Source organism: Mycteria americana, chromosome 4 (assembly GCF_035582795.1).
Source record: "Mycteria americana isolate JAX WOST 10 ecotype Jacksonville Zoo and Gardens chromosome 4, USCA_MyAme_1.0, whole genome shotgun sequence".
NCBI classification, from domain to species: Eukaryota; Metazoa; Chordata; class Aves; order Ciconiiformes; family Ciconiidae; genus Mycteria; species Mycteria americana.
Window position 1 is genome coordinate 8,662,341 of NC_134368.1, and position 13,558 is coordinate 8,675,898.

General features: G+C 36.3%; 1 protein-coding gene across 5 annotated transcripts in view; it reads left to right on the forward strand.

The window, feature by feature from the left end:
- Positions 1-13,558, forward strand: part of MAEA (macrophage erythroblast attacher, E3 ubiquitin ligase) — a 51,942-nt gene that overhangs the window by 25,397 nt on the left and 12,987 nt on the right. For 4 of the 5 annotated variants that reach the window (XM_075499574.1, XM_075499578.1, XM_075499573.1 and 1 more), the window contains 2 exons: positions 11,931-12,053; positions 13,011-13,124. In XM_075499574.1, coding sequence (XP_075355689.1) covers positions 11,931-12,053; positions 13,011-13,124 — 237 coding nt within the window. The remainder of the gene's footprint in view (positions 1-11,930; positions 12,054-13,010; positions 13,125-13,558) is intronic. The other variant, XM_075499575.1, reaches the window with a different exon arrangement.

Consider the following 13,558-nt stretch of genomic DNA (forward strand, 5'->3'; position numbering starts at 1 on the left):
AAAAAAAAAAAACATGTAAAGTGTTTTTATGTACTTTGCTTAATTATGTAATAGCCGTAGTGATTGTTTTCAATCATATAGGCAAAAAACTGAGATTCTTAAGCTGCCAGTCTCTCCTATCATATACTGTAAAGTCTCTTTCTGTTTTTGCTTAGTTTATTTTGGTGAAAGAATATGTCCTTGCCTTAATGCCAAGGCTGTACAGAAGTTGTACAAATGGCAGTGTGTTTTCTGTGAAGAATAGCATAAATTAAAACCAAGTGTCTGTTAGGGCAGGGAGCAAATTATTTAGAAATCTATAAACCACTGAGGGACAGAACAACTACACCCACAGGGAGGGTGGGCGGACAGTGGCACTGTAAAGTTGCAGGTATAAGAGAACGCTTGAGTTGAAATAACTCTTTTAAATAGCTTAAAACTGGTGAACTTGACCTTGCCTCGTGGATGCCAATCAAAGTTTTGCAAGTTAATGTTCTTAGATCAGTAATTAAGTAGGTGCATCGTCCTTCAAAGATATTTAACTAGCAATTTGCATTAATACCACAGTGTGCTTTTTGCTTTTGAGAATTGTTGAGAAAAAAAATTTAGTATTCTGCTGACTTCAAAAGTTTTCTCTAGACATATGACTGTTATAAACATCGACCTGTATTAGGAGGGCTTCTTGACACTTCAAGCAGTATTAAACCAATTGATAGCAGTCCTAAAAAGATAACAGTGTTCTTGAAGTGGGAGTTCAGATCTTCAGTTTTGGTCAGTGGTTTCCTTCTCGAGCAGAACTTCTAAATCTGTGCTAACAGTTATTCCCTGGAGAATATGAAAAGGCAGATATTGCAAAGCCATTCTGAAAATATTTCATGATCTTTCAAACTGGTATAGTAAATATATTTTTAAAAAATAAATTTTGATTAGTATAAATGAAAGGAATAGTAGTCACTGAAAAAGCTGATTATCCTCTGTTTTCCCCTCCCTCCAATTTGGTCTGGTTCTTCCTCTTTCTACTGCATAAATGCAGCTTCAGTTTTAATAGTTTGAAAACCATTTTGAATGGATTAGTCTGTCTGACTATTTGGAAAGATACCTGCAACAAATTCAGGTGTGTTCCATCGCCTTAATTTTGTTATGGAAAGTAATGAAATCTTATTTGATGTCCTCTGGAATAAGAGAAACTTGAATTTTTCAAGTCAAGCTGCGTGGCTTTTAACCAACTACCTGATCTCTTCTTCATGCTCTTCTACATCATTGTTCCTTTTTTCAACCCCAAAGTGTTCTTTCCTTGCTTTATAAAAGTGTTCCTCAACACTGTGAAATGGATCCTTCAGCTGAGACATCAGTAGAAGACTGCTGAGTGATTTCTTTGTGTGTTAGAGGGCAAAATCTCACCGAAGCTGCCATTTTTGAGAACAACTGTTCCTACCAATGATTATCTAAAAAAAAAAAAGGGGGGGGGGTGTGAGTGGGTTAAAATGACCTGCACATTCGAGCATTGCAAATAGGAACAGTATTAAGTTTTAACTTGAAGTGAATGAAAAATTCTCTCTGAGAATAGTGTTCTAATCAAAATGTGATAGGCTTAGGTTTGTTCAGGTCTCACTGAAGCTCACCTCCTGGTTGTTGGGAAAGGAGAGCAGATAGTATTGAACCCACACCTACCTAGATTTTAAGGAAGGTTTCATATTTTAAGAAGCTGATTGTCTTTGCCTGTCCCACTGGACTGAAAGTTTCTTATGCCTGTGTAGCTGGTATTCTTGCTCTGAGGGATGTGCAGGGTAAAAGCATTCTGTAGTCAGTGAATGTCCACAACTACAGGCAGATCTGCACACCAGGAGGAATCTGCAGGTAGGATATCGATTCTGTGTTTCTGGAGACTGATGTGTGCTCCATTGAGTCTTTTATCACTGCTAGAGCTGCATTTCACTTCATGAATGAATAGACTATCACCATAGCAGACTGATAGTATATACGTATGGAAAAAATAAGCATGTGCTTTGGTACAGCTGTGTTCTACCAGCCTTCTCCCCGAAGGCCTGAAATGGCTATTCAGATTTAACTTATATGGTTAGGTGAATTAGGAGTGAAACCTTAAATCTTGAGTGAAACTTAAAAATCTAGGAAACTTAAAAAATGTAGGAGTGAAACTTAAAACTAAACTTAAATCTAAAATAGTCTTAACAAATAAGCTACATAATACAGTTCAAGAGCATTGGGTCAGTAAACTTAATACTTGAGCAGGATGGATGTCAGTAGTATGTGATTGCTTCAGTAAGAAATTAATATCAATGTTTAGAAAAACTTAAATTTGAGTGAAGGAAGCCGTATGATCTTAAAGTTAAAAGCTGAATAAGTACTTCTCTTAACAGTCATACCAGTGTACCCTTAGAAACCTTCCTTGTTAAGACGTGTAGTCCAAGAACGGCTTGTAGGCAAACACCCAAATATGTATTAAATTAATTCATCAAAACAAGTTTACATTCATAACACTTCAATTTTAAATAGGTAAATAATATTCAGCATAATGCTTGCATATATTCTTTGCTTCACTGTCATGCAGAACCATAGACAAGCTACGTTTCTAAATGCAGGCTGGATGGCAAAAGGTGTCTTTTGTCTGGAGCTATTTGTGTCCCTCTCCTGTGACTTGCTGTTCCCACACTAGACATCTTTGAGAAAGCTACATGTGAAGGAGTTCCTAAACTGCCATGAGTTATTTAAAGGTGCCAGCATGTTAACTTGTGCTCTTTGAGTTACCTTACAGTACTAGGCTATAGATGAGCAAATCAAACTCCTTTAAATGTGTTTTGGCTGTTCACAGTGTAGGCATGGCAACTTTCACTAGACAGGTATAATGAATGTCTGGGTGTGTTCATCTGAATTTCAAAGTGCTGTAATTCCTGAACAGCCTTACATCTGCAGTTTGTCTCAAGCATCTTTGGGAATTAGAATTATGTAAATGTGAAATAGTCAAGATCGATGCAGAATAACAAACTTTCTCATTACAAATCATTTGACACTTCAAAAGCCAACAACATGAAGTGTGCTGTGATGTTGAATGTCTATTTTTTCAGTCCTTTTAGACAAAATGGGTTACCTATAGTGTATCATAACAGAGCTAATTTATTACAAAATACCTAGTCTGGAAGGCTAGTGATTCAAAAAAGATTCTTGAATTGAAATTTTACTTAAGGGGAGCATGGTGCTACCACCTGTAGATTGCCTAAATATAGATGAGGTTTGGTTTCAGTTATGCCTCTGAGATTTTTCTTATTGTACGTTCTTCCTGCCAGACATTCCTTCAAAGTGTAAATGTTACTTTACATTAGCACTTTCTCTTATTACTATACTAGATGACAGGAGTTTGCTTTTTGTGAACGTGTGTAGCTGCTAATACAGACTGATCCTGCTTGGACAAAAGCTTCAGGGCTCATGCTCAACTGGTAAAGAATTAGTTGTCTTTCCTCTACTAGAAGAGGCTACAACAGAAAATGGCCAAGGTAGAGCTAAGACCAGAAGCTTTTTTTTTTCCCCCTGCCCAATGATGCGTCTTAAGCTCTAGAGGCTTTGTCGCATTACTCTAGCGTAGTCATTTATTACTGTGCTTAGCGAGGTATAATGTACTGCTGGATAAGGTGCAGCCATTTGCTGAGCTACAAAAATTGCTGAGGCAGGAGCAGAGGATGCATTGGGAAAACAGCTTGCTAATAACCAACCTAAGTGCTAGCTGCAACTGTGAGACTCTACCAAAGTGGCTTATGTGCATGAGAGAAAGTAGGCGGATGAAACATTTCTCTTTATTTGGCTCTGGAGCAATCGGTACTAGAATACATGCAGTTTTGGTCACCACACCTTAGGAAAGCTGTTAGAATAATTGGAGGGAGATGACTGGAAAATGTAAGGGGGTGGGTGCTTTTGCTAGGTATGAGAGCAAAAATCATATACCAAGGAACTTCATAATCTAGTGCAGAAAGGCTTAGGGAGTAAACAGTACACGGGAATCACAAGTCAGAAAAATTCAACTTTGAAATCAGGCACAAGGTTAGAACATGATTTAATCACTAGAACCAACTACCAAAAGAAGTACCAGCATCTCCTAATCTTCTGACAGATAACCAGTAAATGTAAGTTACTGAGGTCTTTCAAAAATAACCAGGTAAAATTAAAAGGTCTGTGCTATACAGGGGTCATGGAAGATGCTCTCATGTGAAAGCTTGACTGTACACCATGGGATACTGTTTTTACTTTGTAGACAGAAACTCTTCTGGCTCTTCTGTAGATGAATCTGTGGTTTGGCTGTCTGTCTTTGCTTTTTTTTTTTTTTAACAGCTAGCTCTGCAGCTGGCTTTTGAGTAGGACATTCCATCAATTACTCTGTTTATTTTCTCTGTAATCCTGTTAACGTGTGTAGCATTATAACACTTAATAGTAGCTTAATGAACTTCAGACAATGTTATTTTATGAGCAGAGAGTAAGGAGGCCTCTTAATGTTAGTTTGTGCCTCACTTTAACTCATCTTCAGTAACTGTGATGTTGCTGTGTTGTCACCACCTGCGCCATTGTTTTCTTAATAATTTGTGTTTCCCTTCGATCTCAATGCAGTTTATACATACTCTGCATTCATTCTGAAGGATCTTTCTTGTAACCAGCAGCCTTTTACTCCTCCCCTTGTATAGGAGCAGAGGAATTGACTGCGGGGGAAAGGTCTCTCTTCATGTTACTGCCATCAGAACCTATTGTCCTGTCCCACTTTTCACCTGCACCTCACTTTTTCTTTCTGGACGTGTTTCCAAGTAGGCAGTGTTACTGTGGTGTCTTCTAGTCCTCCTGCTTCTGCCAACTGATGTGTTTTTCTCCATTTCCCCACTGCAGAAATACGCTAACCTCTTTCTTCTTCCCCAGATGGTCCTGTCGTCTACCTTGTGGCTCCTTGCATCTGCCTTCTTCCCAGGTTGTGTAATGATAGTCATGGCATCTAGATGATCCCTGGACTTGCTGTGTATTCATCACAGAGGAAACCTTAACAAACTACTGTATTAATATAGAAGGCTAATTTGACCTTTTTGTTCATAACTGTTCATTATTGCATTTCTGTTTCAGTTCTATAGCTGTGTCCTAAATTATATTGAAGGTTAGGTTGCAGGTTGAGGGTATGTAGTTCAAGTTGTTGTTTTAGAGTGGTTTAAGTAAGTGTTTATTGTATTTCATATACAAGTAGCTTAAATGAATGCTTACCGTACTACTGAATGCTAAAGTGCATCAGGAAAGCCTTTTTTAATAAGAAGGTAGTGCTCTTATGCATGTAATATGTATAGATAGTCAATCTTATTAAAACTGTCAGTGGTACATACTCTTGGCAACAAGCCACTGATAGCTTGAGGCATACCAGCCTATTTTCAATTTCGTATTGATGGTAGTAAGCAATTAAAAATAAACAATTTGCTTGTTTAAAAATACATAAACAGCATCTTATGATATTATGAATTGCCTATTTTGTACAAGAAATAGCCTATTTTATGACTGTTTTTTTCCACCAAGGAAGCTTTCTCTTCTACAAAATGCTACCTTTTATCACCTGAATCAAATCTTTTTTTTTTTAATCTTCTTGTAAGCCTAACTTTTCTTGGATAAATCATCTTGGTCTGAGGATAGCTGATGGGGAATTTAAAAACATCAAGTATTGCTTGTTTTAGTACTTGTTTCTGTTTTTGATCCTTGTTAAAGATTTACATTTCAGGTGTGAAATATTCTGGATTTTACTTTACTACATAAACGTTCATGTGACTTACAAGGGATTTTATCATGCATTCCTTCTGACGGCTTTTGAGACTTGTGGCTGGAGATGTCATAAAATAAAAGCACTTCAACTCATGTGCAGAGTAGAGACCGATGGAGAAGAATGACTATTGACCTGACTGCTCCAAATCTTAAAATATGTTATATAAATTAAAACCCTCCCATGAACACTACAGAAATCTTGAGCAAAAGCTGTATTGATACTAGAAAAATGATGCTTTGGTCTTTTAAAGCCATTTTTGACATAAAATAGCAACTTTGCTTTTGATCTTGTTGTATCTGGTGCTGAAATGTAGGAGCAGTTTTCTTGGTGAATTTAGAGCCACACATCTAGATCTGAAACTGCATATTGAAGAGTTTGGTTTTTATATTTGGGAATGGACTAATCAAAACACTGTCTTATCAGAGACGAAAATCATTACTGACTCTTTAAAAACAATTTGTAGTGAAGTTCAAATTTTTACCTGCTGTGAAACAGAAACTCTACCTCTCATACTAATCCTACATATTGCTGCCTTTGTTATGACTGTGAAACTAATGAATGATTGTAATTTAAGTGAAAAAATTTTAGTTTGAGGTGTAGTTACAATGTAAAGATGTTTCACTTAAAAAAATTTGATTAAGGCTTCTGCATATGTGCTGATGTCAGAGCTTTCTAAAGGCATCCCAGGGGCACTCTTAAATTGCCATGTTTGAAGAGGTCACTTCTAGAATGGGACTGAAACAAAACCCTTGGGTGGAGTTACTATTGTTGAACGTTGATATCTTACTTCGACTACTGAGATGCACTTAGTTTGTACTGAAGTGAATAGTTTGCTTGAGGTCTTTTGGAATAAAAGAATCCTGTGCAAATACTTGAGCATATTATCAGTAGTTGCACAACTTCTACCAAAGAAGAAAGGCAAACAAGTTTGGTAGGCATTCATTATTTTTAGGAAGGTAGGCATTCGTTTTTTTTTTTTTTTTGGATTTACTTAGTTTCTATAAATACGTGAAACTACTACTGCTTTTTTCCAATTCACTACTGAATTCTCTTAACTGCACAGGACCTTAAAGGTACAAACTTTAGGCTTAAATTAAAGGTAGTCCACACTTCAATATATGGCTGCCAGATTCTCACTTGGTTCACAACTTTGTAATAGACATAGATGTGTTTAATTTCAAATTCATGTGAAGCTAAAATATCTACCAGTTAGAAACAAATTACCCTACTACCTTTGTTGTCCACCTTCTCATTATTTCACAGGTATTATTCTTCAAATAACCTTCACTGTATTTTTGGGAATAACTTTTTTGTCCTTTCTGTAGCACAACCATGTGGATTCATGAAATTCTGGGCCCATTTTCATTTTTGTCTTAGTTTTGATGTCTGAAACTAGTGTTTAAAGTAGTGACTATTTTCCATTACAAAGCAGTTATTCCATGACTTCTAGAACTTTTGGACCCTGGCTTGCTGCAGGTTTGTCCTATAGCTGATGCAAGCTTTATTCTGAATTGCCCCCTCTGTGGAGAAAACCTGCAGCAGATCTTTCCAGCGTTGACTCTCTGGTATCTAAATAACTAGTAAGTGTTTGCTGCAACCTTTCCCTCCAGTAAGGGCAGGTGCTGGAGTCTCCTGAAAACAGGACACTGGCAAGGAGAGAAACCTGGCAAAGAGTGAGATCCCCTGAGAATTCTGCCCCTGTCAACTCCTACTCACACTGACCAGAGAGTCCAAAAGCTGTTCAAAGGAGGGGATGTGCATATACATGCTTGGGATGTTCTTACTAAGAACCCATCTCAGAAAATGGCAATGCCATACAGGGATATAACTTATGTTGGCCAGGAGTATATATGAAGTAATAATCATCATAAAGAAATCCTCATTCTTCAGAGTATTTTGTACCTTAATAATTGGAGTTCTGTGCAGAATCATAGGGTTGGTAACCTCCCTCCCTGGAGGCACTTGGAGCTTAAAAAGAAGCAGTGATATTTTAAAAGCTGTATGTATGTAAATCAGGCAGAGCACAGGGTGATGTATAGATGTATTCTTTTGTTTAAATAGGTCTCTCTGATTTCACTTAAGTGCCTTCAGCCTTCATGTGCAGTTTTCTTTAATAATAAATGGTTTTTTCTAGAGTTTGAACTGTTGCAATGGAATTTAATAGTCCTTTTATGATAAAGTTCATCCAGTGCTTAAATAGTTACCCTTTGGATACCTGTTTAGTGACTGTTGAGTAGAAGGGAAGGTTAGTTCACTCTAGTCCAATAGTTTTTTAAGCAGAAATGATAAAATCTAGGTGGTACTTCCTTGCTTGTACTAGAAAGAAGAATGCTCATGTTCTGTTCCCCCTCTCTAGTGTTTGGATAGTTGTCAGTAATACTTACAGACAGAGCTCTTCTCCTTGAACCATGTGAAACTATTTTTCAGTACAATTGTAGAAGCCTAACTAAATGAAAGTTTGATGTTAATCAGTCTTCCTACCCAACATCAGGTATTCTGCATTTGTAAGCAAGTTAAGGCAAGGTAATTTAGGCAGAATTATCATGGTGATGCACAGGAGGCTGGAAAGTCTGGGCTGAGTTATGGTTTGATAACAGTACTGAAATAATCTGTGTGCAGTACAGGGTTCTCATATACTTCTGCAGTACTGGAAGGTAAAGTATTGCAATCATTTTTACAATGTGAAAACTGAAATTGTGAAATGCAGGAAGACTTTACAGTGTTGCAAAAGATGGTAATTAAAGACTTTAGAATTGCTTTTTAATTTATATACAAGTCAGAAAACGTTTGCCATGATGCTGAATGCTGTGTCAGTTGGAGGGGGAGTGTGCGGCAAAAGATTTCTTGCTTCAGCTTTTTCTCCACCTGCAAAACCGGTGGCAATATTTCTCTAAAATTGCTTATTTACATTCACTCAATTTTATGTGTGAACAAATTATGAGAGAGGCTCTTTGTAACAGCATATTACATCGTAATGCTGTTTTGGGAACTGAGACAATGTTTCTGTACAGTCTACAGCCTATGTAACTCTGAGTTGCAGAATACCTTCAGAAAACTATTCAGGATTGGGGTCTTAATGGGGATTTTTCTGACTGGAACATGAGATACTTCTTGTAACTGCTGTTAACTGGTTCCCATCCATACAAGATGTGGCAGACAAGCAGTACTCCAGTACTGGCCTGTGTAGAAGAGCTGTGCTGGTTTTGGTGAAGCCAAATAATTCTCTGATATTCCATTCTTGTATTTCCTTAGTCCTGGCTAATGAAATACACCATGGAGAAGCATCAAAAGTAGGCACCACCAAAAAAGGAAGATAGGAAAGCATCATCAGATTAAAAAAATTTGGGTGACATGAGCGTGTGTGGGTTTTTTAAAGGCTTATTGCCTAAATGTATCTTAGTATTTTTCTTCTATCAATCTGCATGATTAAGACTTCTATTTTTTATTAAATGCAAAAGCTATTTCTTTCCATACAAATGGATTTCTTAATGCTTTTTTTTATATTGTTCTCTAACTTTCTATCTAGTCAGCAGAGAAGAAAATCCTATTTATTGGTGCAATTTAAATGTGATTGTTAGTTCTGAAAGGAATTCTTTTAATTAAAAATGTTCTCCTCTGTTTTCTGGATACATACTGTGTATTTAATAGAGACAGCTGCCAAGCTTTGACTTCTTTTGGCAACTGCAAATCTAATTAGCATTTCTGTACCAAATAGAACCTTTTTATTTTAAATTTGCAAAAGGAATGTAGGAATTCTCTCTTTATTTAAGAGAGTTTTGTCTGCCTCAGCAGCAACTACAATCTTTTTGCTCACAGTTGAGCATTGCTATACTAATACCTGATGAATAAATGCATATAGTTGGTATTCCCTCACCAGCTTATTGAAATAAAGCAAATGCTGCCCTTATGCTTCTTTAAAAAATAAAGATTTGTTTTGTGATGAAGCTTACTCTATAAAAAGCTAGCAAATTAGATTAAACCAGTGATTTGTTGTCTGCCTAGCATATCCAGTCCTTTTTAATGTAGAGGGAAATGTTTTTGTCTTAATTTGGTGGAAAAGTAAATGCTGTTCGTTAAGAGGATGCATAGCTCGAGTAAGCTTGAGGACATGTATGGAGATGTTATTATTTTTAAGTGAAATTGAATTGTCTTTCCATTCAGCAGCTGTGTGGAAAAATATGCAAGCAAGATAATGAATATGTCTGCATTATATGTCAAATTACTTATACAGATGAGTTACATGGGCAAGAGGCTTTTATGTGGTCACCTTGTCACGCACAGGGGAATAATGCACTTTTTTTTTCCACTTGAGTATATCATCAGAAAAACTTCAGACTACCAAAGAGATTACTCCCCTGTTCTTGTAGGAAAATTTCCAAAATAGAAAAGCACTTTTTGTGGAGTAAGTTGGCATTCTTTCAGTCCATTTGCCAACACATTGATAAAAAAATAATATTTTTTTGTTATCCTTAAGGGGATGGGAGGAGTCATTGAAAGTCTGATCTTAATTTTGTTCTATAAACTTGCAGCTGCTTTAGTTCTGACCTCAGTCCGACTTACCTGGTTTTGATAACTCTAGAGCTGTGTAAGGCCCTTTATTGTTTTGATGGTATAATGGTTTTGTTACTGTGGTCATACAATCTATAAAATGTAGGTGCATGTCAACTGCCCTTGATAGACAGAAAGCTGTAGAGAAAAGTTGCAACTTGTGCTGCAATTTAGAAATACACGGGGCTTGTTCACATTTTTGTAAATAACCATTCTGACAAACCTAGCGTGACCTGGTCCATTTTTCCAATAGTATTAGACTTTTTGTATTTATAAGGAAAAATTGCCTAATGAAATGCAAGATGTGAATGTGATATGCCTGATGCTACTTCTATTTTTTATCTTTGTCTCAGGGAGGTATAGATTCTAAGACTAAGTATATTCAGCTGTTCTAACAGCTGAAAATGCCATCTATTTCTGAGAGTGGTTTTGTTCACTAGAGCTGCTGTAATATTTGTCATATTCAGCATTTCAGTTGTATAATTTTCAGCATTTTGCTGTGAAGCCTATATAAAAATGAAGTTGTTCAAAATTAGAGTGCATATTAATCAATTTAGTACTGGATTTCTGTTTGTCTATTGAATTATGGTTTCTCAGTGTATCTTCAGCAAAGTAGGGACTGTCACAGCATAACATATTTATGCAGCTCTGAAATAACTTCTGGTAGTGCCAGTTCAGAATGGATCCTGTTCATATCATCTGGGAACATCTACTTAAGTCCTTTTTTTTTTTCCCCCAGCAGAAATATATGGAAAAAAAATTCTTTGATACCCTACTGGATCTTAAATTGTATTCAGTTGTGTTTGCATTGATTGGTATGAATGTGTAAAGCTGCTGGGAATTAAAAAGTAGCATAGGCATATTACAGGTTTGCTCCAGGCAAATTTGACACTAGATTGCTGCTTTCTCTTCAAAAACATCTGCTTGTGATAAGCACTTGAGGAATCTCGTGGCCCACCCATTGCCTAACTGTTTTTTTAATATAGTAACTTTGTTTTATCACCTCAGTGTTGGATGTTGTAGACAGAACTATTGTAAGCAATTGAAGGCCTGGAGCTTACAACATGAAGCAAGTGAGAGAAAATGTATTGGAGACCTCAGACCATTTGTAGGACTTTGTTTAAAACTCAATGGTTATAGATGGCTAGGTAAAGTAGATTTAGATTCCCCTCTTTTTTGTAGTTCTTGCTCACTTTAGCAAATGTTATGACATTGTCATGGTCTAATTGACATAGTAGGCCAAGCTTTGAGGAAACCAAGTACACAAGTTCACGCCTGTAAGTGTGAACTGCACTGAAGTGATCATGGGATCTGGTCGCTTTCTGTGCAAAGCTCCTAGGCTTAATCTTTACTCTTTTTCTTTTTTTCCAGTTCTGTTGTGTAAGTAGTCTCAGAAAAATATTGACACTGTCTCACTATCAGAACATCTCAGTGCATGAAAATGCAGTCTTTAAAATATATTGTAATGTCTTTTGGTAAAGTACTATCCTAAAAAACAGAGGTCTCTAGAACAAAGTCTTTTGTATATCTGTATTCCAGTTCTGTTGAAGAGTGGATTGCTGTGTAAAGTATCAGTACAATTTCACAAGACCTGCTTTCCTGTTTGTTTTTTAAGGACTTGGTAAATATTGAGATGTTTTTGACTGCTAAAGAAGTGGAAGAGTCATTGGAAAGGCAAGAGACTATGACTTGTTTGGCTTGGTGTCATGATAACAAATCCAGGCTCAGAAAAATGAAGGTATGAAAATGTAGCGTGTTCATGTTTTGCTTAAATTGTTTTCTGAATGTTTTCTAAACTACTTGGATATTTGATGTGGTCGGTTTGCTTTTTTTGCCAATGGTCAATGTGGTCAATTATAGGTCTTGAATGAGGCCTTGTAAAAAAAAAAAAAAGTTAAGACAGTAAGTGCAAAACTCTTCTTTTAAGAAGGTGTAGGTAGTTGGAGCTAAACTAGCTCACGCAAATGCCAGACCTGAAAACTGAGTCATAGGTCATCTTATGGATGCAAGTGTTGTCTCAACAAATTATGCTCAAATAATAATAATATTCAGTTGCTTTTAGTGTGATTTACAAACATCTAAATACAGAAGTATGTAGTGTCTTGATGCATGTGAACTTACATTTATAATTCTTTGCATCCTGCTGGGAATATAACTCAGTTTATATGTGAAGGTACCTTACGAGTGAGACTGGTAAACCTCTGTCCTCAGGCTTAACACCGAGAGAAATTTCATATAGACTTTTGTCTTAGTATTTTTTAAGTGTTGTATATAAGAAAATAAAACTTGAGTAAAGAACTAACTTTCTGTGAGAAACTACTGTTGAAATGTTTTGGGTTTGGTTTTTGTTCGTGTTTTTTGTTTTGCTTTTGTTTTTAAAAAATAAAAGCAGAGTCTAATCAATAATAAACACAGTAGGTCTTTTTCTAGCTACTGAATACCATGACCTGAACATGCTGTATACTTGCTCCTATGCAGTTGGTTTAAATTTCCTTGTCTCTTAAATTCTGCATTTCAAAACATGCTGTAATCTTTTATAGGGCTTGCAGAAATCTGTTTTTAACTGATATTAACCAAAATCCCTGCCTCCCTCAAAGATGTTTGTGTCTTATTTTTTAAACTAAGCGCTTTCTTTAACCAAAAATGTTTGAGTGCACTTAATGATAAGCAAAGAGTGACGTTCTCTGTCACTCAGGGGCGCCAAAATGAGAATGAACCGAAGATGGGACGCAAAAGTAAATCGGCCAGTGATTACTCTAAAGAAAATGATGATCTTGTTATGGAAACCATTAAAGGAAAACCAGAATTGGTATGTAAACACTATTGCATAATTATACTGCTAAAAAATCCCCCTTGTGTAATCTTAATATGTTAAGTAATATAAGAAATAAAATCTGAACATCTTGCTTTTTCATCACTAATCTTCAACAAACAATACAAAAGGAAAAATCTTCCCCATCCCTCTTTTTGGAAAACAACAACAACAACAAAATCTATTTCTGCAAGCCCTACTCTTTTTTTTTTTTTTTTTTTTTTTTAAACCAAAGCTAAGGCTGTGAGAGATCAGAGTTGGCAGAAGAGAAATCACTATGCTTCTTTTTGAAACACAAATAAACATTTCTTCTGTTTCTGGTTGCTTAGCTACTAATCAATGTTGAAGTTCTAAAATCCCAGCCACCACCTTAATGCAAGCCTAATCTAAAAATTAAACTGTATGTTGGCCTGGGAAAGCGTGCAGTCCTA